We start from the raw sequence: 25,189 nt of genomic DNA, 5'->3' as shown, positions 1-25,189 counted from the left end.
ATGGATCACCAGGAGCAGCCAGTGGCATCTGAGCCATCCCCCACCCTGAGCCACCCTCGGAGGGGACTGGGGCCACCCCTCAGCACCATCCCATGGGAGCCCATCCCACAAAGCCCACCCTGCTGCCCACCCAGCCCTGGCTCTGCACCCCTGGGCTCCCCCCATGCCTGGCACATTCCCTGCCCTGTTCTGCAGACATGGGGAGCTTTGAGGACGGCGAGACGCAGCAGAGCGTGTCCCACGGCGAGGCGGCCGTCATCCCCGCGCCGCGCATCGCCAGCTTCCCCCAGCCCCAGGTCACCTGGTTCCGCGATGGACGGAAGATCTCCCCCAGCAGCCGCGTGTGAGCACCCCCAGAACCCCCCTGGAGCCTCCCCAGCATCCCAGGGGCTGCATTTCCCACACTAAGGATGTTTAACCAACATCGTGCCAGAGCCCAGGGACAGGCCCGGGGACTAATGGCTCTGTTTGTCACCAGAGAAGGGATTTCTTCACAAAAAATGAAAGCAGGAGGGAGGAGGGCGGGGGAGAGGGTGGGATAGAGCCAAACACGGCACACAGGTGTCCCCACAGAGCTGTGGCAGATCCCGGTGCTGCCAGAGCCCTGGGCAGGAATTGAATTTGTAACCCCCATTATGCAGGAATTGAACTGGTCTCCTTTCGATTTGCAAAGCGGGATTGAGGAGATAAAACTCCTTTTTATCTCATATTTAACGGTAAAAAAAAAAACATATTCCCCACAGCATTTTATGTTTCCAGCAGATTAGATTGTTCCAATAAGTAAAAAATGAATAAAAAGGGAGAAATCCTCAGAATCTTCACTGTCCCATGGGCTCTGATTGGACAGAGGGGTGCAGGGCTTGGTTCCCCCACCCTGGGGGGAGGCTGGGGGTCCTGTGTGGGTGCTGGGTGGGCTGTGAGGGTCCCAGATCAATGGGTTCACCCTCACCTTGCTCTCCTGCCAGGGCCATCACGCTGGAGAACACGCTGGTGATCCTGTCCACGGTGGCGCCGGACGCGGGGCGTTACTACGTGCAGGCGGTCAATGACAAGAACGGGGACAACAAGACGAGCCAGCCCATCACCCTGACGGTGGCCAGTGAGTGCGGGGGGCACTGGATCCCTCCCCCCAGCCCCTGCCTCGCCCCCAGGTTTAATTTGCAGTAAATCTCCTCGGAGGCTCCGGTTTTTGCTGACTTAGCACTTCAGCTGGCTGGGAATTTATTTAGGTGCTCGTGGCTGTGCTGCAGGCGCTGCTGTGTCACAGGCAGAGCATCATCCTGCCATGCCCTGGGATGGGCTGTGGAATGGGGGCTGCAGGGTCACCCCATGGACATCCCACACCCCTGTCAGTGTCCCCACCCCTGTCAGAGTCCCCTGTCAGCTCCTGGTGCTCTGGAGGAGCCCCTGCCTGGGGGACACCCCTGTGGCTTTGTCCCCCCAGTCCCTTTGGGCCCCCCAGGAATTCCAGGGGTCCCCCAGCCCCTCCGGGTGGTGACAGTCCATCCCATGGTGTGACAGTGTTCACAGGGGTCTGAGGATGAGGGAGGATCTGACTCCATGTTTCAGAAGGCTTGATTTATTATTATATGATATATATTACATTAAAACTATACTAAAATAATAGGATTTCATCAGAAGGCTGGCTACGAATATAAAAAGAAAGAATGACAACAAAGGTTTGTGGCTCAGACAGAGAGTCTGAGCCACAGCTGACTGTGATTGGCCATTAATTAGAAACAACCACATGAGGCCAATCCCAGATGCACCTGTTGCATTCCACAGCAGCAGATAATCAATGTTTGCATTTTGTTCCTGAGGCCTCTCAGCTTCTCAGGAGGAAACACGCTAAGGAAAGGGTTTTCCATAAAAGATGCCTGTGACACCATGGGACATGCCCTGAGGTGACATCAGTCCAGTCACGCTCTCCCCATCTCCCCTCCTGCTGCTTCACAGGGTTAGGACAGGTTATCCCTGTCTGTCTGTCTGTCTGTCTGTCTCCCATCCCCATCAATCTGTTCTCCCGCCCCTCGGCGTCCTGGAGCTCCATAAACATCCCAGGCCCTGTTTATGGATTCAGCTCTATCAGCAGCTTTCGAGCCCATCGCAGTTTTACAGCGCCTACATGAGGGTTTTTTACTGTCGCCATCATTTTGCTTTATGGACTCCCTGCTCCCTCCTCCCCGCTGCCACCAGCCTGGTGGTGGCCCTGGTGGCATGCCAGGGCTCCCATGGGGGGACACAGCTTAGGGACAGTGGGAAAGCCACCAGGTCCCTGCCACCTTTGTCTCCTCCAATGTGGGGATTTGGGTGCCGTCTCTGGGGACAGCCCAGGGTGGCAGGGGGTGCTCATGGCTGTCCCTCTGTCCTCCCTCTCCCCAGATGTGGGTGGCCCAGCTGATCCCATCGCACCCACCATCATTGTCCCTCCCAAGAACACCAGCGTGGTGGCCGGGACCTCGGAGGTGACCATGGAGTGTGTGGCCAACGCCAGGTGAGCCTGGGGCGGGGATGAGGATGGGGAATCTCCCTGTTGGCACTGCCCAAGGGGGATTTAGGGGCTGGGTGCTCCTAAACCCCTTCCCACCACACTCCTGGCACCTGTGGGATGCAGGGAGGTCCCTTCCCACCGGAGTCCTGTGGGATGGAGCGGGGTGGGATCCTCCAGGGAAGCTGGAGCTGGTTCTTGACACTCCCTGGCCCCCAGGCCACTGATGAAGCTGCACATCGTCTGGAAGAAGGACGGGGAGCCCGTGTCCAGCGGGATCAGCGACTACAGCCGGCGGCTGACCATCCTGCACCCCACCCTGAGCGACAGCGGCTTCTACGAGTGCCAGGCTGTGCTGCGCAGCAGCAGCGTCCCTGCTGTCACTGCCGGGGCCTTCCTGTCCGTGCTGGGTGAGCTCCTGCCCCTGCCGGGTCAGCTCCTGTCCCTGGGCACCTCCCTGACCATGCCGGGTTATCTCCTGCCCTTGGGAGCCTTCCTGTCCGTGCTGGGTGAGCTCCTGCCCCTGCCGGGTCAGCTCCTGTCCCTGGGCACCTCCCTGTCCGTGCTGGGTGAGATCCTGTCCATTGGCACCTCCCTGTCTACGTTGGGTTATCTCCCGCCCTTGGGCACCTTCCTGTCCGTGCTGGGTGAGCTCCTGTCCATGTTGGGTCATCTCCTGCCCATGGGCACCTCCCTGTCCATGCTGGGTGAGCTTCTGCCCCTGCTGGGTCAGCTCCTGTCCATTGGCACCTCCCTGTGTCTGTGCTGGAAGATCTCCTGCCCACGAGCAGCCCCGACCACGCAGGCCATGATCTGGGGCGGGCTCAGCCCCAGGGCAGGGCTGGGGGGTGACAGGAGTGACACGGGTCATCCCAAGGGCCCTGGGGAGAGGCTCTGCCCCCGTTCCCATTTCCTCCTTCCCTCTGCAGAGCCCCCTCAGTTCATCAGGGAGCCGGAGAGGCACATCACGGCCGAGATGGAGAAGGTGGTGGCCATCCCCTGCCAGGCCAAGGGTGAGCTGCTCCCCGGCACCCTCCATGCGCCGCCACCAGCCCGTGCCTGACGTGCCCGTCCCCCTGCAGGTGTCCCCCCTCCCGAGATGGCCTGGTACAAGGACGCCGCCCTGCTGCAGCTGGAGAAGCTGCCCCGTTTCCAGCTGCTGGAGGACGGCAGCCTGCAGATCAGCGGGCTGCTCCCCGACGACACCGGAATGTTCCAGTGCTTTGCCCGCAACGCGGCCGGCGAGGTGCAGACCACCACGTACCTGGCCGTGACCAGTAGGTGCCACCTCCCCTTTGCCCTGGGTGCTGGGCCACAGGCAGCTCAGAGAGCCCAGGAAACTCTTCTGGGTCAGAGATCCAGGCTGGGCACAGCACAGGGAGGGGATTCAGGGGGGCCGTGCACCTCTGTGCCCCGCAGGCATCGCCCCCAACATCACGCGGGGTCCCCAGGACAGCACGGTGATCGACGGCATGGCCGTCATCCTCAACTGCGAGACCTCGGGGGCGCCACGCCCGGCCATCACCTGGCAGAAAGGTACAGGGCTGGGGAGGGGCCTGGAGCCTGTCCTCGCTGCCCCAGTGGCCGTGGCGCTGACGGTCCCCACCGTGTCCCCAGGGGAGCGGGTCCTGGCCAGCGGCTCGGTGCAGCTGCCCCGTTTCACCCTGCTGGAGTCGGGCAGCCTCCTGGTGAGCCCCGCGCACCTGTCTGACGCTGGCACCTACACCTGCCTGGCCACCAACTCCCGCGGCGTGGACGAGGCCTCTGCAGACCTGGTGGTCTGGGGTAAGGGGCTCACGGTGGGCCAGGGAAGGGAGGGACCCACCCCGGTGCTGTGGGATGGAGCTCTCTGGGCATGGGTGCTGGGTGTTGGGGCTGTCCCTGCTGGTGCCACCCCTGCAGTGCTGGCGGGTCATTGTGTCCCCCCGCAGCAAGGACACGTATCACAGACCCGCCGCAGGACCAGAGTGTCATCAAAGGCACCAAGGCTGTCATGAGCTGCGGGGTCACCCATGACCCCAGCGTGGACGTCAGGTGAGGGAGAGGTTTGGGGAGTTCAGGCGCCCCCAGGATGCTCACCTGGCTGCTGTCAGTGCTGTCCTGGGGAGGGAGATGGGGGTCTCCTTCCTCAGCCCCGCGCTGGTGGTCCTGCAGTGCCCCCTGGTGCCCTGTGACAGCGAGCCCCTGTCCCCTGTGCTCGCTGGGGGCTGTGGGGCACCAGCACACCTGGCTCCCCCTGGCACAGGTACGTGTGGGAGAAGGACGGGGCTCCGCTGGGCCGAGAGCGGCCCCCGGGTGCGGCTGGACGAGGCGGGCACCCTGCACATCTCCCAGACCTGGTCGGGTGACATCGGCACCTACACCTGCAAGGTGATCTCGGCCGGGGGCAACGACTCGCGCAGCGCCCACCTCCGAGTCCGGTGAGACCCCCCTCACCCTGCCAGCACCCCGGGGCTGTGCCCCCCGTCCCTCCTTCCCTCCTAACCCCCCTGTCCAGGCAGCTCCCCCACGCCCCCGAGAGCCCCGTGGCCACCCTGAGCCCGCAGGAGAAACGGGCCATCAACCTCACCTGGGCCAAGCCCTTCGACGGCAACAGCCCCCTGCTCCGCTACGTCGTGGAGGTCTCCGAGAACAGTAAGGGGCTGCTGCCACCCCCTGAGAGGTCCCAGTGTCACCCTGCTGCGGGGGACGCTGCTTGGGGACCCCGGGATGGGTCAGCCAGGCGGGTGACCTCAGTGTCCTGCAGGCCAGGTCCCCACCATGCTGTCCCCTCTCCCCACAGATGCGCCCTGGACCGTGCTGCTGGCCAGCGTGGACCCCGAGGTGACGTCGGTGACAGTGCGGGGCTTGGTGCCCGCTCGCTCCTACCAGTTCCGCCTGTGCGCCGTGAACGACGTGGGCAGGGGACAGTTCAGCAAGGACACGGAGAGGTGAGGCCCAGCCTGGGGGGGTCCTGGGGGGCTGGCTGGTGACCCCGGCGCTCACCCTGCCCTGTCCCTGCAGGGTGTCCCTGCCCGAGGAGCCGCCCTCGGCGCCCCCCCAGAACGTCATCGCCAGCGGCCGCACCAACCAGTCCATCATGATCCAGTGGCAGCCGCCCCCCGAGAGCCACCAGAACGGGGTCCTCAAGGGCTACATCATCCGGTAGGTGCCAGCTGGGGTGCCCAGGGATCCAAACCTTGTGTTGGTGGGGACAGTGGCAGCTCTGACGGCTCCTGGTGCCCAGGTACTGCCTGGCCGGGCTGCCCGTGGGGTACCAGTTCAAGAACATCACCAACGCCGAGGTCAACAACCTCCTGCTGGAGGACCTCATCATCTGGACCAACTACGAGATTGAGGTGGCCGCCTACAACAGTGCTGGTCTGGGGGTCTACAGCATGAAGGTGACGGAGTGGACGCTGCAGGGAGGTAGGCAGGGGCAGTCAGGGTGGGCACCCCGACAGCATCAGTGGGGTGCCGTTGGTGGGATGGGATGGGATGGGAGGCAGGAGGATGGGTGTGGAGGTGCTGGGCAAGGATGACCTGGAGTGGGCACCCAGCTGATGGAGGGGACCTCATGGAGCTGTCCCTGTGAGCTGTCCCTTCATCCTGGCAGTGCCCACGGTGCCTCCAGGGAATGTGCAGGCTGAGGCCACCAACTCCACCACCATCCGCTTCACCTGGAACCCCCCCAGCCCCCAGTTCATCAACGGCATCAACCAGGGCTACAAGGTGAGGGTGATTCCCAAAACCAGAGCAGCCTGTGGGGAAAACTTGGTCAACCTTCACAAACTGTCTTGGCTCCTCCTCGCTGAAATCCCCGATTTTAATTGGCTCTCTTCTGACTGCTAAAATAATGTTTACTGTTATTTAACACTTGCGTGGGCTCGGAGTCTCCCATGCTCTGTAATTAATTCCAAATTGCAATTAATTCAAATTTACATTAATGAAATAGAATTAAAACATTAAACTTGTGTTTTAATCCACTCGAAAGAAATTTGGGAATTTAATTGCCGCTCAATGAGATAACCAGCGTGAGCAGGATATTTAACATTCCTATTAAACGCCACTTAGTATTTTTGATTAGTATTTTTAGGGCCTAATTAGTGTTTAATTAAGTTGCTAGAGGCTATCTTGCACAACACCAATTAAATGCCCAGGATGCGGGCAAGGGGGGGATCCTGTTATCGATGGAGTTAATCACAGCTCCGTAACGGTGCGGGGAGCGCTGGGCGCCGGCGCTGTTTAATTGATCGTTAATCAAGGCCTAATTAATAAGAGGCGGCCGGAGGTGGCGTTTTTGGCACGGAGAACCTTCACGGCATCTCCTTTCCCCTTCAGCTCATCGCCTGGGAGCCGGAGCACGAGGACGAGGCCACGGTGGTGACGGTGCGGCCCAACTTCCAGGACAGCGTGCACGTGGGCTACGTGCCGGGGCTGCGCAAGTTCGCCGAGTACCTGACCTCGGTGCTGTGCTTCACCACGCCCGGCGACGGCCCGCGCAGCCCCCCGCAGCTGGTGCGCACCCACGAGGACGGTACGGGGAGGCTCCCACCCCTCGGGACGGACCCTGCCCGCGCCCCGGCTCCGTCCGAGGGGGTCCCGTGGGTGCCGAGGGATTCTGTGCTTGGGTGTTGAGCGTTTGGGTGTTTTTGGGCAGTGCCTGGCCCCGTGGGACACCTGAGCTTCAGTGACGTCCTGGATACATCCCTGAAGGTCAGCTGGCAGGAGCCGCTGGAGAAGAACGGGATCCTGACGGGTAAGGGAGCAGCAGCAGGTGCTGGCTCTGGCATTGCTGTCTTTCCCGCCCCGCAACACTTCCCTTTTTTCTTGTCCCATTCCCGCTCTGCAGCAGTGTCCCCTGTGTCCCGTTGCCGCCCTGTGGTCACATTCACGTGTCCTTTTTCTCCCCCACAGCATCTCCCCTTTGTCCTGCCCTGTCCCACCTGCCCTGTCCCACCCCTGTCCCCACACAGCCTGTGGGGTGGGCGCTGCAAGGGTGGGCAATGCAAGGGCGACACTGCAAGGGTGACACTGCAGGGGTGGGCAATGCAGGGGTGACAATGCAAAGGTGACGCTGCAGGGGTGGGCAATGCAAGGGTGACAATACAGGGGTGGGCAATGCAAGGGTGACAATGCAAAGGTGACGCTGCAGGGGTGGGCAGTGCAAGGGTGACAATACCGGGGTGGGCAATGCAAGGGTGACAATGCAAAGGTGACGCTGCAGGGGTGGGCAATGCAAGGGTGACAATACCGGGGTGGGCAATGCAAGGGTGACAATGCAAAGGTGACACTGCAGGGGTGGGCAGTGCAAGGGTGATGCTGCAAGGGTGACGCTGCAGGGGTAGGCAATGCAGAGGTGCATTCCAGGGTACCGGATCTCCTGGGAGGAGTACAACCGCACCAACACGCGGGTGACGCACTACCTGCCCAACGTCACCCTGGAGTACCGCGTCACCGGCCTCACCGCCCTCACCACCTACACCATCGAGGTGGCCGCCATGACCTCCAAGGGACAGGGACAGCTCTCCTCCTCCACCATCTCCTCGGGGGTCCCCCCAGGTGAGCCCTGTGCTGTTGGGGTGCTGGAGGGCCGTGCACAGTGTTGGGGACAAGCGGCCGGTGTCACCCACCCTGCCCTGTCCCCACAGAGCTCCCCGGTGCCCCCACCAACCTGGGCATCTCCAACATCGGCCCCCGCTCCGTCACCATCCAGTTCCGCCCGGGTTACGATGGCAAAACCTCCATCTCCCGCTGGCAGGTGGAGGCGCAGGTACAGTGGGGCTCGGGAAGGGGCTCAGGGGGTGTTTGGGGGCAGCTCACCCCACTGACCCCACTGCCGCCCCACAGGTGGGCCAGAACGGCGAGGCCGGCGAGTGGGGGCTCGTGCACCAGCTGGCCAACGAGCCCGACACGCGCTCCATGGAGGTGCCCAACCTGAAGCCCTACACCTACTACAGGCAAGTGCCAGGCTGGTGCCACGCTGCCATCCCTGGCTCCCTCACTGTGACCCCATTGTCCTCCCCAGGGCACTGGAGCCCTCTCAGCCCACACCGTGAGCCCCTCTCCTCTCGTCCCTCAGTTTCCGCATGCGGCAGGTGAACATCGTGGGCACCAGCCCACCCAGCCTGCCCTCCCGGAGGATCCAGACCCTGCAGGCCCCCCCGGACACGGCCCCTGCCAATGTCACCCTGAGGACGGCCAGCGAGACCAGCCTGTGGCTGCGCTGGATGGTGAGGGGGTCTGGGGGTCTGAAGGGGGACGGAGCTGGAGGGGACATCAGCAGTGACAGCGGCTGTCCCTGGCAGCCCCTCCTGGAGCAGGAGTACAACGGGAGCCCCGACTCGGTGGGCTACAGGATCCGGTACGCCCGGGCGGACGGGCGGGGGCAGCCGGCGCTGCAGCTGATCCGTGACCGCGTCGAGAGGGAGTTCACCATCGAGGACCTGCAGGAGTGGACCGAGTACCGGGTGCAGGTCCAGGCCTTCAACGCCATCGGGCCCGGGCCCTGGAGCCCCCCGGTGCTGGGGCGCACGCGGGAGTCAGGTACTGAGCCCACCTGGGCACCCACCTGGGCCGATGTGCCTAGGTACTGAGCCCACCTGGGCACTGGGCACCCACCTGGGCCAATCTGGCCGCTGACCCTCTCTGCTGCCCCCTCCAGTGCCCTCCTCCGGCCCCAGCAATGTGTCAGCAGTGGCCACCTCCTCCAGCAGCCTGCTGGTCCGATGGGGTGACATTCCTGAGGCTGACTGCAACGGGCTCATCCTGGGCTACAAGGTGAGCTCCTGCCCGCGGGCAGCACAGCTTTCCCTGGGGGAATCACCCTGCAGGTGTGGGGTTCCTAAATGTGCCACCCCCAAGGAGCTGGTGGCCCAGCTGTGTCACACGGGCCATGTCACACTGGCCGTGTCACACGGGCTGTGTTGCAGGTGCTGTACAAGGAGAAAGGCTCGGAGGCCCGTGCCCGGTTCTGGCTGGCAGAGGGCAATGCCTCCCACAGTGCCCAGCTCACCGGGCTGGCCAAGTACACCCTGTACGAGATCCGGGTGCTGGCCTTCACCAGGATGGGCGACGGTGTCCCCAGCCGGCCTCCTGTCCTCGAGAGGACACTGGATGATGGTGGGTGGCAGCACCTGGGTGGGCTGGGTGATTGATCCCACCCTATCCCTGGCTGATTGATCCCATCCAGTCCATGGGTGATTGATCCCATCCCATCCCTGGGTGATTGATCCCATCCTATCCTGGCTGATTGATCCAATCCCATCCCATCCCTGCCTGATTGATCCCATCCCATCCCTGGGTGATTGATCCCATCCTATCCTGGCTGATTGATCCAATCCCATCCCATCCCTGCCTGATTGATCCCATCCTATCCTGGCTGATTGATCCTGTCCTACCCATGGGTGATTGATCCCATCCCATCCCTGGGTGATTGATCCCATCCTGTCTGGGTGATTGATCCCACACTATCTGTGTGATTGATCCCATCCCATCCCATCCCATCCCATCCCATGCCATCCCTGGCTGATTGATCCCCTCCCATCCCTCTGTGATTGATCCCATCCCTGCCTGATTGATCCCCTCCCATCCCTGTTCTCTGGGGCGATCCCTCTCGCCCTGCCCAGCACACCCAGGGCTCCCAGGGGTTGGGATCTTTTCCCCACTCCCCAGTGACTCCAGTCTGTCCCCCTGCAGTGCCCGGGCCCCCCGTGGGGCTCCTCTTTCCTGAGGTGAGGACCACCTTGGTGAGGCTCATCTGGCAGCCTCCAGCAGCCCCCAACGGCATCATCCTGGGTAGGTGGGGAGCACCTGGGGTGGGCTGTGACCGTGTTCACAGGGGTCCCAGGATGAGGGAAGAGATGAGGATCTGACTCCACATTTCAGGAGGCTGGATTTATTATTTTATGATATATATTACATTAAAACTATACTAAAAGACTAGAAGAAAAAGTTCTCATCAGAAGGCTGGCTAAGAATAGAAAAGAATGATAACAAAGGCAGCTGTCCCACACTCTCTGTCCAAGCCAGCTGACTGTAATTGGCCATTAATCAGAAACAAGCACATGAGACCAATCCCAGATGCACCTGTTGCATTCCACAGCAGCAGATAATCGATGTTTACATTCGTTCCTGAGGCCTGTCAGCTTCTCAGGAGGAAAAAATCTTAAGGAAAGGATTTTTCATAAAAAGATGTCCGCAACAGGGAGCCACACTGGGATGCTCTGCAGAGGGATACAGAGGTCCTGTGGGGACAGGGATTGTCAGGGACCAGCTTCCTGAGCATCTCGGTACCCTCGGGGGTGAAATTCCCTGCTCGGACGCTGGTCCCGGGCTGGGTGTGAGCGGGTTGGGATGGAGGGGGTGGCTCCAGGCTGGTGTCCCCTCCCCGGCGCCCCCACTGCGCTCCCTCCCCGCAGCCTACCAGGTCAGCCACCGCCTCAACACCTCGGCGCTGCCCGCGGCCGCCGTGGAGGTGCTGGACGCCGGCGCCCGGCAGTTCACGGCCACCGGCCTGCAGCCCGAGGCCACCTACCTGTTCCGTGTCACCGCGCAGAGCCGCAAGGGCTGGGGCGAGCCGGCCGAGGCGCTGGTGGTCACCACCGAGAAGCGAGGTAAGGACGGGGCTCCGGGCCGGGCCGGGGGGCGGCCGGCGGTGCCCCCGCAGCGCTCGCAGCCCCTCGCCTCCCCCAGCCCGGCCGCAGCCCCCCGGGAAGCCGCTGGCGCAGCAGGAGGAGGTGCGGGCGCGCAGCGTGCTGCTGTCCTGGGAGCCGGGCAGCGACGGGCTGTCCCCCGTGCGCTACTACACCGTGCAGAGCCGCGAGCTGCCCCACGGACAGTGGGCTCTGCACTCCGCCCCCGCCAGCCACAACGCCACCGCCTTCGTCGTGGACAGGTGAGCGGCTGGGGAATGCATGGGGGATGATGCTACGGGTGCGTTCCCCGTGCCTCAGTTTCCCCATGGCGCGAGAAGTGCCGGTGAGGGGCTGGGGATGCCGTGGGGGGTGATGGTCAGGGTGGTTTCCCCGTGCCTCAGTTTCCCCATGGCGTGAGCAGCGCTGGGGAGCGATGGGCGCTGGGAGGGAGGTGGCTCGGGGGTGACCCCCTGGCTGCCCCGTCCCCATCCCGCTCTGCTCCCTGCAGGCTGAAACCCTTCACCTCCTACAAGTTCCGTGTGAAGGCGACGAACGACATCGGGGACAGCGAGTACAGCGAGGAGTCGGAGTCCCTGACCACCCTGCAGGCGGGTCAGCACCTCCCGGGGCAGGGACGGCGGCTCCGTGGCCGAGGGAACAAATCCTCCTTTGTGCTGGGCGTCTCCGGAGCCTCACCACCCTCCTCTCCCCCACAGCCCCCGAGGAGGCGCCCACCATCCTCTCCATCACCCCCCACACCACCACGTCGGTGCTCATCCGCTGGCAGGTACCGTCCCCTCTGCCCTGCCCAGGGAGCGGCACCGAGGTGGCACCAGGGTGCCAGGGAGCCCTGGAGCAGAGCGGCCCCTGACTGCCCTCCCTGCCCGCCCCGCAGCCCCCGGCTGAGGACAAGATCAACGGGATCCTGCTGGGGTTCCGGCTGCGCTACCGGGAGCTGCTGCACGACAGCCTGAGGGGCTTCGCCCTGCGCGGCCTCGGCCACCCCAGCGCCACCCGTGAGTGCCCACAGGGACCCCGGGACAGGGGCTGGGCTGGCCTGGGCTGGCAGCTGGGATCTGAGCAGTGCAGCACCCACAGCATCTCCCCGGCACCAGGGTCAGGCCGTGCCCCTGGAGCTGTCACCAGCTCCCCTGTGCCACCAGGGCTGTGGTCCCTAAATGTCCTTTGGTGTTGTTACTGGCTCTGTCCCACTGCGTCCGCAAATCTGAACCTCACAGGGGTGTCTGCACCTACCACTGGCTGTGTGACATCCTCTGTGTGACATCCTGCTGGGTGTCCCCAGCCCCCGCAGGCAGCAGGGTCACATCCCCTCTGCTGGCAGCAGGGACACGAGTGACAAGGGCAGAGCCCAAGGCAGGGCCCGGCCCTGTCCTCTGTGGGGACCCCCATGCCCAAACCCGGCTGGTGGCACTCAGGGGATGGGGCTGGAGGATGGAAATGCTCCTCAGTGCTGTCACAGCCCTGTTGGCACCCGGGGGTGCCAGGGCCATTCCTGGGGACCCCTGGCCCATGGTGGGGTGGGGGGTCAGAGGCAGGAGCCCCCCCTGCCCTGCACTAACCCCCCCTGTTCTCCTGCCCAGCTGTCTATGCCGTGCACAACCTCAGCGAGGTGTCCCTCACCCAGTACGAGCTGGACAGTAAGTGACCACCCCTGTGTGTCCCCCCCTGCCACCCCTGTGTGTCCCCTGGTGCCACCTGTGTGTCCCCCACTGCCACCCCTGTGTGTCCCCCAGTGCCACCCCTGTGTGTCCCCCAGTGCCACCCCTGTGTGTCCCACACCGTCACCTCTGTGTGTCCCCAGTGCCACCTCTGTGTGTCCCCCACTGCCACCCCAGTGTGTCCCTTACTACTGTCACCTCTATGTGTCCCTCAGTGCCACCCCTGTGTGTCCCACACTGTCACCTCTGTGTGTCCCCAGTGCCACCTCTGTGTGTCCCCCACTGTCACCCCTGTGTGTCCCCCACTGTCACCTCTATGTGTCCCTCAGTGCCACCCCTGTGTGTCCCCCAGTGCCACCTCTGTGTGTCCCTTACTGTCACCCCTGTGTGTCCCCAGTGCCACCTCTGTGTGTCCCTGCCCTGCAGGGCCAGCTGGAACCCCTGTGCCCCATCCAGCTGCTCCTTGGGGACACCCCCTCCTGCCCAACCAGGGGGGCTCTGCCAGGTCCCCCGGGGGCTGCCCCATCCCGGGGAGGGTGCCACTCTCCCTTTGTCCCCCAGACCTGAGCAAGCACCGGCGCTACGAGATCCGGATGAGCGTCTACAACGCCGTGGGCGAGGGGCCCCCCAGCGCCCCCCAGGAGGTGTTTGTGGGGGAAGCGGGTGAGTCTGGCAGGGCCGGGGGCTGCAGGGAGGGGCTCGGCTGTGCTGGGACCCCAACCAGCGCAGTGACCGCGTCCCCTCCTCGGCACAGTGCCCACCGCAGCGCCCCGCAACGTGGCCGTGCGGGCGGTGACGGCCACGCAGCTGGATGTCACCTGGGAGCCGCCGCCCGCGGAGAGCCAGAACGGCGACATCCAGGGCTACAAGGTACCCCCGGTGCCCTGGGGGCTGCCGCCCGCCCGGGGGGCTCTGGGCTGAACCCTGGGGGGCGCAGGGTGCGGATGCTGTGGGTGGTTTTGGGGAAGGGGCTCGGGGAGGATGCCGGGGGCCCATCCCGGTGCCGAGCGGCGGAGGAGCAGCAGATGGCGCCGTCGGCCCTGGAATGCGACCGGGATGTGTCGGGAGAGAGCCAGAAATTGTCGGGATACAGCTAGAATGTATTGGGATGCACCGGGATAGAGCCTTGATGTGTCGGGATGCACAGGGATGCATCGGGATAGAGCAGGGATGTGTCGGGATGTGTTGGGATAGAGCCAGGATGTGTCGGGATGCACAGGGATGCATCGGGATAGAGCAGGGATGTGTCGGGATGTGTTGGGATAGAGCCTTGATGTGTCGGGATGCACAGGGATGCATCGGGATAGAGCAGGGATGTGTCGGGATGCACAGGGATGTGTTGGGATGCACAGGGATGTGTTGGGATGCACAGGGATGTGTCAAGATGTGTTGGGATGCACAGGGGTGTGTCGGGATGCAGCCCAGGTGCAGTTGGGATGCACAGGGATGTGTTGGGATGCACAGGGATGTGTCAGGATGTGTTGGGATGCACAGGGGTGTGTCGGGATGCAGCCCAGGTGCAGTTGGTGTTCATTAGGATGCAGCCACAGTACCCAGCCCATGCTCCAGACACCTCCTGGTCCCCATCCATTGTGGTTCCTCCTGCTTGTCCCCATCCCGCGGGAATCAGGCACGGCTCGAAGGTGACCTCAGCACACCCTGGCGATGCCAGCCCTGCCTGATGCCCAGCACAGCCTGGAGGAGGGGCTGTTCCATTCCTTTGGGCGCATTTGGAGCCACCAGGCTGGGACAGAGGCTCAGGAGCCTGGGCAGGGCCATGTGGGGGCTCAGGGAGGCCAAGCTGCGTCAGACCCGTTCCTCATCCAGCTCCCCGCTCTTATCCTGCAGATCCACTTCTGGGAGGAGCAGCGGCAGAACCAGAGCACGAAGGTCAAGACCCTTTTCCTGCCCGAGACCGGCGTGAAGCTGAAGAACCTGACAGGCTACACCTCCTACGGGGTCAGCGTGGCCGCCTTCAACGCCGCGGGCGACGGGCCCCGCAGCGTGCCCGTGAGGGCACGGACACAGCAGGCAGGTGGGGCCCGTGGCACGGCTCCCCTGGCACCCTCCCGCCCCTGGGCTCCCCGGGGACGTGTCTCCGTGGGTCCTGCTCCAGGGATTCGTGCTGCAATCCCGAGCAGGGCATCCAGTGGTTTTGTGGGGTGGGGTTGCATGCAGGTGAATGTTTAAGCTTGAGGGTGATGAAGGTTTTGGGAGGACACAAGGAGACTCATTGCCCCGTGGAACCCTTCAGCATCAGGGTGGAGGCAGGGACAGGGGCTGGCTGGTGCTGGAGGTGTCCCCTGGAGCGCTGAGCTGGCCCTGTCCCCCTGTCCCCCTGGCAGCCCCCAGCGCTCCCGGCTCCATCCGCTTCAGCGAGCTGACCACCACCTCGGTGAACGTGTCCTGGGAGCCACCACCGCTGCCCAACGGCATCCTCGAGGGCTACAGGCTGGTCTATGAGCCCTGCACGCCCGTGGATGGTGAGGGCAGGGCCGGGGGCAGCGCGCAGGGCTGGGGGGGACCCGGCTCAGCCCCTGTCCCTGCAGGTGTCAGCAAGATCGTGACCGTGGATGTGAAGGGGAGCAGCCCGCTGTGGATGAAGGTCAAGGACCTGGCCGAGGGCGTCACCTACCGCTTCCGAATCCGCGCCAAAACCTTCGCCTACGGGCCGGACGTCGAGGCCAACATCACCACGGGGCCCGGGGAAGGTACGGGGGACAGCTGGGGACACGCGGGGTGAGGAGATGGAGCGGGGTCTGGGCCAGTTTGTGGCCCTGCCTCCAGCTGTGCTCTGGTCCCCAGGTGCCCCTGGCCCCCCTGGAGAACCCTTCATCTCCCGCTATGGCTCGGCCATCACCATCCACTGGTCCAGCGGGGACCCTGGCCAGGGTCCCATCACCAGATACATCATCGAGGCCCGGCCCTCAGGTACCACTGCGTCTCGGGTGGGGATGGGTGGTGTTTGCTCAGGTGGGGATGGGTGGCGTTTGCTCAGGTGGGCTCAGGTGTGCTGTGTACTGGGTCCCCAGGACGAAGGAGGAATTGATGAATCTGACTCCACATTCTCAGAAGGCTGATTTATTGTTTTATGATCTGTATTATATTAAAGAATGCTGTATTAAAATCTATACTAAAGAATAAAGGATACAGACAGAAGGCTACAAAGAATGATAAGGAAAACTCGTGACTCTGGAAGGAGTCCTGACACAGCCTGACTGTGATTGGTCATTAACTCAAAACAATTCACATGAAACCAATCAAACAGCCGCCTGTTGGATAAACAATCTCCAAACCACATTCCAAAGCAGCAAAACACAGAAGAGGCAAATGAGATATTTATTGTTATCCTTTTTCTCTGAGGCTTCTCAACTTCCCAGGAGAAAAATCCTGGTGAAGGGATTTTTCTATAAAATATGATGGCGACAGTCAGGAGAGGAGAAACTGAGGCAGGGAGTGCTGACCTGGGTTGGGCGTTAGGACGCAGTGTCTGTGAGGAAAATGCTGCTGAGTGAGGCTGATGGCAAGGGCAGCACCTGCAGGGCTGGTGGATGGAGGGACAGCACCCCTGGCCCTGGGGTGTCCTGCAGAGCCAGCCCCAAAACCCCAGCCCCAAAACCCCAGCCCCAAAACCCCAGCCCTAAAACCCCAGCCCTAAAACCCCAGCCCTAAAACCCCAGCCCCAAAACCCCGGCCCCAAAACCCCAGCCCCAAAACGCCAGCCTCGTTTTCTCTTCCAGATGAGGGGCTCTGGGACATCCTCATCAAAGACATCCCCAAGGAGGTGACCTCCTACACCTTCAGCACGGACATCCTCAAGCAGGGGGTCAGCTACGACTTCCGAGTCATTGCTGTCAATGACTACGGCTACGGGACCCCCAGCACCCCTTCCCCCTCCGTGTCAGGTGGGTTCCAGGGTCCCCTGGGCCAGAGGGAGGGTCCTGCTGTTGCTCTGCTCTTGTGGCCATCGCTGAACCCACCCCTGGCTCCCACAGAGCCCCAGTCCCACCACCAGCACCCCCTTTCCAAATCCCCGTCCCTTTTTGGGGATCCAAGCCTCACAAAGTTCCCCAGGCGACCCTGTGCTCTGCAGAGGGCTGTCCCCACGTCCCTGTCCTCCTCTGACCCTCCCTGCTGTGCCCCAGCCCAGAAAACCAACCCGTTCTATGAGGAGTGGTGGTTCCTGGTGGTCATCGCCCTGGTGGGGCTCATCTTCATCCTCCTCCTCGTCTTCGTGCTCATCATCCGCGGCCAGAGCAAGAAATACTCCAAGAAGTCGGACTCAGGTGGGTGAGGGAGTGTGCTGTGGGGGACGGGACCCTCCTGCTCCTGTGGGAGCCTCTTGGGGTCTCTCCCTGCCTTTGGGGTCTGTGTGGAGACCCTTCCTTGGGAGCAGCTCCTGCAGAGCCCCAGAGTCCCCCCATAACGGGGCTGCGGTGTCCCAGAGAGCACCGAGAGCCCGGGATGAAACGAAGGGTTTGTCCCACAGACAGCTGCGCAGGCAGAACAGCCCGGGGGCTCGCCGAGGTCACTGGGATTAGCCAAACACAGCTCTGTTTTCTTAGCTCTGTCAAGGGCTCAAATTGTGGGGAAAATCCAGAGCTCCTCGTTAAGCAAACAGCCCAGAGTGGGGAGCTGGGGGCACTGGGGCAGGGCAGGGCTGGCACCTCCTGGCTGTGCCCGGGAGAGCCCTGGGTGACTCTGGAGCCGGCACAACCCCAGCCTTGGGCCATCCCCATCCCTGGTGCCATCCCCATCCCTGGTGCCATCCCCATCCCTGGTGCCATCCCCATCCCTGGTGCCATCCCCATCCCCGGTGCCATCCCCATCCCCGGTGCCATCCCCATCCCCGGTGCCATCCCCAGCCCCGGGGCCATCCCCATCCCTGGTGCCATCCCCATCCCTGGTGCCATCCCCATCCCTGGTGCAATCCCCATCCCCGGGGCCATCCCCAGCCTTGGGCCATCCCCATCCCCGGGGCCATCCCCATCCGTGGTGCCATCCCCATCCCTGGTGCCATCCCCATCCCCGGGGCCATCCCCAGCCCCCGGTGCCATCCCCATCCCTGGTGCCATCCCCATCCCCGGGGCCATCCCCAGCCCCGGGCCGTGCTGTGCTGCCTGCCCGGGGCCCGGGGGAGGCTGAGCATCCCATCCCGCAGGGAACAGCTCCAAGGCGGCCGCCCTGAGCCACGGCGAGATGGTGAGCCTGGACGAGGGCAGCTTCCCCGCCCTGGAGCTCAACAACCGCCGCCTCTCGGTCAAGAACTCCTTCTGCAGGAAGAACGGCATCTACACCCGGTAGGGACCCCCCAGAGCCCCCTCCCCGGGCAGGGGGAACGTCTTTGGTCATCTCTGCTCTGTCACGGGGTGAGGAGGGCTTGGATCCCCTGATCTGCTCAGTGTTCCCCCTGAAAGTCCATTGGGGTTTTTGGGAGAGGTTGGCACAGCTGAGGGTGATCCCTATGGATCCCCGGCGTTGTCCCCGAGTGGAGGTGACACACACTGACACCCCTCCGTGTGTCCCCAAGGTCCCCGCCCCGGCCCAGCCCCGGCAGCCTGCACTACTCGGACGAGGACGTGACCAAGTACAACGACCTGATCCCCGCCGAGAGCAGCAGCCTGACCGAGAAACCCTCCGAGGTCTCCGACTCCCAGGTGAGCCCCGGGGCCGCACACGGGGACAGGGACTCGGGGGGATGATGGGGAAGGTGCTGGGAGCCCTCCCTGAGCACCGGCCCGTTCCTGTGCCCGGTTTGGGAGCTGTTCCTGCTGCCCCATCCCCGCATGCCGGTGGCATAGCGCCCGCGGGAAGCTGGCACAGCCCCCGGCCCCTCTGCTGGGGATGTGACGCTGCTGGGGACAGGCCACAGGGCACGGCAGGTCACCGGGGGCTGTCCCGCTGCCCGGTCGCCGGTGGCAACGCCCGCGGCTCTGCCAACTCCACAAAATGCCACCTTTGTCTCGCCCCGGGGCCACGGGCAGCTGTGGAGCCAAGGGACCGTCACCCCCAGGATGGACCCCGAGGGGCTGACACCCGGGGAAGGGTCCTGTGTGTCCCTAGGGCTGTCCCCGAGCAGGAGGGACCGTGCCCAGGCTGGGGAGGGGACCGTGCCCAGCGTGCCCCCCCGTCCCTGCCCGCACCGGCTGTTCCTTGGCAGATGCCGGCTCCTCTCTCTGCGGCCCGAGCGGGGCTCGAGTGGCTTTTGAGGAGCTGTGAAGAGCTGCGGGAGCTGGCGCTGGCGCGGGGCAGTTCCCACCGCCCTCAATGGGCTCTTTGTGCGCCGCCGGAGAAGCTGAATCCAATTACCGGCAGAGGCCAAAAACAGCGTCCCCGCCAGCCCCGGGGGCAGCGCGGCCTCGGCAGCGCTCAGGAACCTTTTGTGCGAGGTTTTGTTTTGTTTTCGCAAGAGGCAGAAAGCCCCCAGCGATGCTGCAGCCGTCCCAGCCCTTAAATACTTTCGGGATGTAAATACTTTGGGGATGCAAATACTTTCGGGATGCAAATACTTTGGGGATGTGCTCGATGCTGCAGCCGTCCCAGCCTTTAAATCCTTTCGGGATGTAAATACTTTCGGGATTTGCTGGCCAGCATTCCCAAAAGAGCGCTGGGAAAGCACCAGGAAAGCTCTGGAAATCACAGAATTATTCAGGCTGGGGAAAGACCTCTGAGATCACCGAGCCCCAGATGTGCCCCATTCCCCACCTTGTCCCCAGCCCAGAGCTCTCAGTGCCACCTCCAGCCCTTCCTTGGGCACTCCAAACCCCCCTGGGCAGCCCCTGCCAATGCCAGGCCACCCTTTCCATGTGGAAATTCCTCCTGAAATCCTCTGGCACAGCTCGGTTCATTCAGTTGGGATGGCCAAGTAAAGCCATCTTTTCTAAGAGATCTTGGAAATCGGGATTCCCAGGGATTTAAGGTTTAGGAAATTAGGATTTCTTCTTTTCAAGGTTTAAGAATTTAGGATTTCATCTCTTTAAGGTTTAAGAAATTAGGATGTAAGGAATTGGGGCCCTTGGGCTGAGCTGAGGGGGTGCCCCTGCAGCCACTGTGACACTCAGAGTGCTGGCAGAGGGGCAGGGCTGGGACAGGGAGGGACAGAGAGGGCTCAGAGCTGGGCAGTGCCAGCACTTTGTGCCCCCATGACAGGGCACAGGCTGATCCTGCTCTGCTTCCTGCAGCTTGAATGCCTTTTCTTTATATTGGGGCCATTCCCTCTCATTTCAGGGAGCAGAGCCCGACCCCATTGAATTTTGGGGCTGTTGGGAGCTGTCCCCTGTCACTGTAGGACACATGGGGACGTGGAAGCCACACAGGTTCGAAAGGTGTAAAAACAAGGTGTTCCCAGGGTGAAAATGTAGGTTTTAGGAGTTTTGGTATGGGGACAAGATGGAGTAATCAGGGCTTGTCTAGTCCTTCTTTCTTCCTCTTGATCTCCATTTTCTGCAGTGATGTTGGGATTGGTTTAGAGTAGAAGTGCACTGTCTAACACAGGTGATGGGTATTGGGAATTAAGAGTAAATATGATATAAGTAGTTTGTAGCACAAAAGGACGACACAGAGTGCCTGTGGCTGCCCTGCTGAGTGGATTTCCACTGGGCAGAAAGAAAATTTTGTAGATAAGAATTAATAAACAACCTGAAGATGGAAAAAGCGAAGAGTCCAGACTCATTCTGCAGAGCATGGGCCGGAGCAGAGACACCCTGCACATCTCGGGGCGGGGACAGAGAGCCGACCCGAGAAGAAGGAAAAATCCCAAGGAAAGGATTTTTAGTGAAAAGGTGTCTGTGACCCCTGACCACCCTTTCCGCGCTGTTTTCCAGGGCAGCGACAGCGAGTACGAGGTGGACCCCGCGCACCAGAAGGCGCACTCCTTCGTCAACCACTACATCAGCGACCCCACCTACTACAACTCCTGGCGGCGGCAGCAGAAGGGCATCTCCCGTGCCCAGGCTTACAGCTACACCGAGAGCGACTCGGGCGAGCCCGAGCACACGCCGCTGTCCAACAGCGCCTCCACGCAGCAGGGCAGCCTGTTCCGCCCCAAGGGCAGCAGGACTCCCACCCCCCAGACCCCCGGCACGGCCCCCAGCAGCCAGCCCGGCACCCTGTACCGCCCGCCCAGCAGCCTGGCCCCCGGCTCCAGGGCCCCCATCGCGGGCTTCTCCTCCTTCGTTTGATGCTTCGACAGAAAAAAGAAGAAAAAAAAAAAAAAAAACGAGGAACAAAACGGGAGAGGCAGGGGAAAAAAATTAGGAAAAAAGAAAAAATAATATTTTAAAGAAAAGCCCCAAGAATTAAGAGAAAAGGAAGAAGAGGAGGAGGAGGAAGGGGAGCAGCGCCAGGGGTTTCTGCTGCTGCCAAGCGCCGTCCCTGGGGCTGGGGAGCGAACCCAGGGCCCCTCCTTGGCCAAAGCTTGTGGGTCACAGACTCCTCTGTGGAGGTGGGGCAGGGGGCTCGGGGGGCACCCACATCGTCCTTGGTGCCCCCACATCATCCTTGGTGCCCCCACATCGCCCCTGGTGCCCCCACATCACCCCTGGCACCCCTGGAGCTGCTGCTGGGCCCCAGTGGGTGCTGGGGCTGGGCAAGGGGCTCCTGCCGTGCCAAACCCCCCAGCCCCTCCACCCGGGGCTCCCCCAGGACGTGGGGACAAGCAGGGACACAGAGACAGAGGAGCTCTGCTGCTCTTAAACCTCTGGACTTGAGCCCCCCACTCTGGACCCCTGCAGAAGGATGCCAGGGGACGTTTCATTGGTGCCAGGGGACGTTTCATTGGTGCCCTCCCTGGTGCCCGGCCCAGCACAGCCCCCAGAGCAGGAGGAGCCAGGACTGGAAGCCCAGGACAGCCCCAGAGGGGTGCACGTGGTGCTCATCCCCCAGTTCTGCACCTCGGGGCTCGGATGGGGCAGCTGGAGCCTCCCCGCGGCGTTTCGGGTGGTTTGGGGCTTTTTAACGGGGTTTTGTGCAGGATCTGAGGGCGTTGGGGGGTGTTGATGCCCGGGGGGGTCTGTGGCTGTTTTGGGGGTGTCTGCACAGCCCAGCCCAGCCCCTGCAGTGCCTATGGGTGAGCCAGCAGCAGCCTGGCAGGGCCAGGGCACCCTGAGCCGAGGGAGATGCCAATAAACAGCCTGAGGACAAGCGTGTCCCCTCTCTGTCACCTTGCTCTGCCATGAAAGGCACAGTGCCACGTGTCCGTGTGTCCTGCCGTCCCTCTGGGCCTGAGGCAGCCCTGTGGCACCAGGGGGGAGCTGGGCAAGGGGTGCCAGAGGTGCTGGGCACAGCCCAGAAGGGTGCAGGGGGCTGTGGTGGCCGTGTCCCGCATGCTCCCATTGCAGTGGGGTCTGGAGCTGTGGGGAAATGGGGTGGTGGGACAGGAGACCCCTGTGTAGCATGCTCTGGGCACTGCCAGCAGCAGCCCTGGCACTGGGCACTGCCAGCAGCAGCCCTGGCTCTGGGCACAGCTCCTGGGCTGTTCACAGCCGCCCTTCAGGCCTGGCAGGAAAATCCAGGTGATGTGTTCAGGTTTCACCAGCAGGGCTGGGGGTGGGGAGGGCTCTCAAAGTGCCAGGTCCATGCCAGGGCTGCCAGGGATGCACAGTCCCTGTCACAGCACCTGGGAGCCCCTGGGACCCTCACCCTGGCGTGGGCAGGGGCTGCCAGGGCACCCAGAGCTGCACTGGGCACCCAGAGCTGCAGCCCCTCCTTGCACTGGGAGAACTGGGCTGGCTGCTGAGCCACGGTCACCGTCTGTCCCCACACTGGCTCACGGTGTCCCCAGAGCAGCTGGCATTGCTGGGGGTGGCTGCTCTGGCCTGCTCGGAGCTGGTACCCAGGGCACACAGCCCCCAGGGTGCCCGTGCCCTCCTGGGCAGTGCAGGGAGCCCTGGCATCCCCCTTGTGGGCACAGTGACATGGCACAGGGTGGGTTCTGTGCCTGCTCCTCGTGTGCAGCCCAGCTCCAGCCCTGGGCGTCCTGGCTGGTGCAAGAGGGACCTTCCTCCCACAGGGACAGGCTGGGGGAGTGCAGCAGTTCCCATTCCCATTCCCAGTGTTGCCATTCCCACTCCTCTTCCCATTCCCATTCCCACTCCTGTTCCCATTCCCATTCTCGCTCCTGTTCCCATTCCCATTCTCACTCCTGTTCCCATTCCTATCCCCATTCCCATTCCCTTTCCCACTCCCATTCCCACTCCTGTTCCTGTTCCCACTCCCATTCCCACTCCTGTTCCTGTTCCCACTCCCATTCCCGCTGTTCCCGCTCCCTGCTCTGAGCTGTCAGCCCCGATCCCTCCCCACAGACCAAACCATCCCTGACGTTTCTCCCTGAGCGCTGCTCCTGCCTTGTGGCTCTCCCGAGGGCAGAGCAGGGCAGGGCCAAGGGGGCACGGGGGACACCGGGCAGCCCCAGGTGCCCCGGATGGACGGGGCAGCGCTGCAGCAGGAGCTGCTCCCTTCTCCAGGCTGATGGTCCCAAAATCAAGGTTGTGAGCGATAAAGCCGGGCTGAAATCTGAGATTTGTTTTAATTTATTCATTTTAAAAGCAGCCCTGCAGCCTGGGCTCTCCCTGTGCTCCTGATAGCTCCGGTTCCCTGCCGGCTCCGGGGACAGAGCCAAGTGTGTCACGTCCCCACCTTTCCCTCGCCTTGGGGACAGGGACGGCCCCTCCTGCCACGCCGGTGCCCTGGGCACTGCTCCGTGCCAGGCTGGCAGCAGAGGAGAGCAGAGCACGGAGCCAGGTCTGTGCCCCCTGCCCTGTCCTGTGCCCGGGGCACCCCCCTGGAGGGGTCCCTGTGCCAGGGCAGGGCTCTCCATGGGCGCTGCAGGAGCCAGGTGGGACCATGGAAAGGTTTGGGTTGGAAGGGGCTGGAAATTCCATCGGGTTCCAGGCTGGAAAAGCAGCTGCAGCCCTGCCAGGGGATGGATTCCTGGGGGAAACCATCCCCATTCCCTGGCACTGCCAGCCAGGAGAGGGCTCCAGCTGGGAAAGGAGAGAGGCTGCAGGGAGAACCTGCTGCCCACGGTGCCCACCTGGCCCAGGTGCCAGCAGGGAGGGGCAGAGTGTCCTGCCGGGACCCTCCGGGTGCCTGCTCAGCCCTGCATGAACGCTGTGGGGAAGGGGCGGGACCCCCCTGGCTCTGGGGGTGTCTGTGGGGTTACTGGGGGTGTCTGTGGGGTTACTGAGGGGGTGTTTGTGGGGTGTCTGTGGGGTTACTGGGAGGGTGTTTGTGGGGTTACTGGTGGTGTTTGTGGGGTTACTGGGGGATGTTTGTGGGGTGTTTTTGGGGTTCCTGGGGGTGTCTCTGGGGTTCCTGGGGGTGTTTGTGGGGTTACTGGGGGTGTCTGTGGGGTTACTGGGAGTGTCTGTGGGGTTACTGAGGGGGTGTTTGTGGGGTGTCTGTGGGGTTACTGGGAGGGTGTTAGTGGGGTTACTGGGTGGGTGTCTCTGGGGTTCCTGGGGGTGTTTCTGGCAGCAGCCCGGGGATGGATGGATGGATTAGGGGGGGGCTGTGGGGGCAGTGCTTTGTCCTGGCGCCCCGGGGTGTCCGGCCAGTGCTCCCCAGCTCGGGGGGAGCTCCCCGCTGGCACACAGAGCTGGCAGGAGCTGGGCACAGGAGGAGGGGATGGGGCTGCCCGGGCGCTTCTCCCTTCTCCCTGCTTTCCAAAGTGCTTTTCAAGCCTTTTCTTTTTTATTCTCTGCTTTCAAAAGCTGCTGAGAGGCAGCAAAAGGAGCCGGCGGTGGCTGAGGGAGGGCGGGAGCGATCCCCGGGGCTGGCACCCCCGCGGAGGGGGTCTGTCTGTCTCTGTCTGTTTGTCCGTCTGTCCGTCCCAGGCAGTCTTTCAAGTCGAGCGAGTGCCTGCTCTTCCCAGGGCAGCCCGCGGGAGCCCTCCCGGCGGCTCCCACCAGCCGGGTGATGCTAATCCCCGCCGACTGCGCTGTCTCAGCCATCCCCACGCTCCCGTGACACGGCAGGTGAGGCGAGCAGCGCCGCACGGGCCCCCAGCTCCGCGCCAGGACCCGCTGTGTCTCACGGGAGAGGGTCGGGATGCCCTGGGGGCTGGGGCGAGCCCTCCTCCTCTTCCTCGCCTGCCAAAACCCTCGCTGCTGCATGCGGAGGTGGCTCCCTCCTCAAGTGCCTCCTTCGCTTTTCTGCTCGGAGGGCAAGGAAAATAAAATTTTTCAATAAAATGGGCCATGAAAACGGCACTGGAGGAAGCAGCACGGCCCAGGATGGAGACACAGATGTGAGCTGGACAGCCGGGCTGGGGGCAGAGCTGTGCCAATCCCGGCATCGCGCAGCGCCTCGCTGCCCAGCTCCATGGTGGCACCGCTTCCTTCCGACCGAGGGAAGTGCCAGCCCCACCCGAGCCGTCCCAGTGCCCGGCGCTGCCACAACGGCACCGG

The 25,189-nt window shown here is 63.0% G+C and overlaps 1 protein-coding gene across 1 annotated transcript in view; it reads left to right on the top strand.

Annotated features, from left to right (window-relative positions):
* SDK2 (sidekick cell adhesion molecule 2) overlaps positions 1 to 21,923 on the top strand; it is a 52,056-nt gene extending 30,133 nt beyond the window's left edge. The window contains 43 exon segments of the mRNA XM_063175608.1: positions 196 to 343; positions 966 to 1,099; positions 2,383 to 2,494; positions 2,708 to 2,898; positions 3,418 to 3,501; positions 3,571 to 3,765; positions 3,908 to 4,024; positions 4,106 to 4,273; positions 4,420 to 4,522; positions 4,734 to 4,763; positions 4,765 to 4,908; positions 4,986 to 5,122; positions 5,271 to 5,418; positions 5,492 to 5,632; positions 5,715 to 5,896; positions 6,084 to 6,199; positions 6,809 to 7,004; positions 7,128 to 7,226; positions 7,838 to 8,029; positions 8,119 to 8,240; positions 8,318 to 8,427; positions 8,550 to 8,700; positions 8,776 to 9,013; positions 9,132 to 9,247; positions 9,400 to 9,589; positions 10,166 to 10,264; positions 10,888 to 11,082; positions 11,162 to 11,363; positions 11,612 to 11,715; positions 11,820 to 11,890; positions 11,999 to 12,119; positions 12,705 to 12,761; positions 13,344 to 13,445; positions 13,537 to 13,652; positions 14,631 to 14,817; positions 15,128 to 15,265; positions 15,332 to 15,493; positions 15,588 to 15,713; positions 16,523 to 16,687; positions 16,928 to 17,068; positions 17,944 to 18,082; positions 18,313 to 18,439; positions 20,606 to 21,923. Coding sequence (XP_063031678.1) covers positions 196 to 343; positions 966 to 1,099; positions 2,383 to 2,494; positions 2,708 to 2,898; positions 3,418 to 3,501; positions 3,571 to 3,765; positions 3,908 to 4,024; positions 4,106 to 4,273; positions 4,420 to 4,522; positions 4,734 to 4,763; positions 4,765 to 4,908; positions 4,986 to 5,122; positions 5,271 to 5,418; positions 5,492 to 5,632; positions 5,715 to 5,896; positions 6,084 to 6,199; positions 6,809 to 7,004; positions 7,128 to 7,226; positions 7,838 to 8,029; positions 8,119 to 8,240; positions 8,318 to 8,427; positions 8,550 to 8,700; positions 8,776 to 9,013; positions 9,132 to 9,247; positions 9,400 to 9,589; positions 10,166 to 10,264; positions 10,888 to 11,082; positions 11,162 to 11,363; positions 11,612 to 11,715; positions 11,820 to 11,890; positions 11,999 to 12,119; positions 12,705 to 12,761; positions 13,344 to 13,445; positions 13,537 to 13,652; positions 14,631 to 14,817; positions 15,128 to 15,265; positions 15,332 to 15,493; positions 15,588 to 15,713; positions 16,523 to 16,687; positions 16,928 to 17,068; positions 17,944 to 18,082; positions 18,313 to 18,439; positions 20,606 to 20,962 — 6,173 coding nt within the window. The 3' untranslated portion in view covers positions 20,963 to 21,923.
* The last annotated feature ends 3,266 nt before the right edge of the window (positions 21,924 to 25,189 follow it).

This window comes from Melospiza melodia, chromosome 24 (assembly GCF_035770615.1).
Source record: "Melospiza melodia melodia isolate bMelMel2 chromosome 24, bMelMel2.pri, whole genome shotgun sequence".
NCBI lineage: Eukaryota > Metazoa > Chordata > Aves > Passeriformes > Passerellidae > Melospiza > Melospiza melodia.
This window is presented reverse-complemented; position numbering and strand designations above follow the sequence as displayed.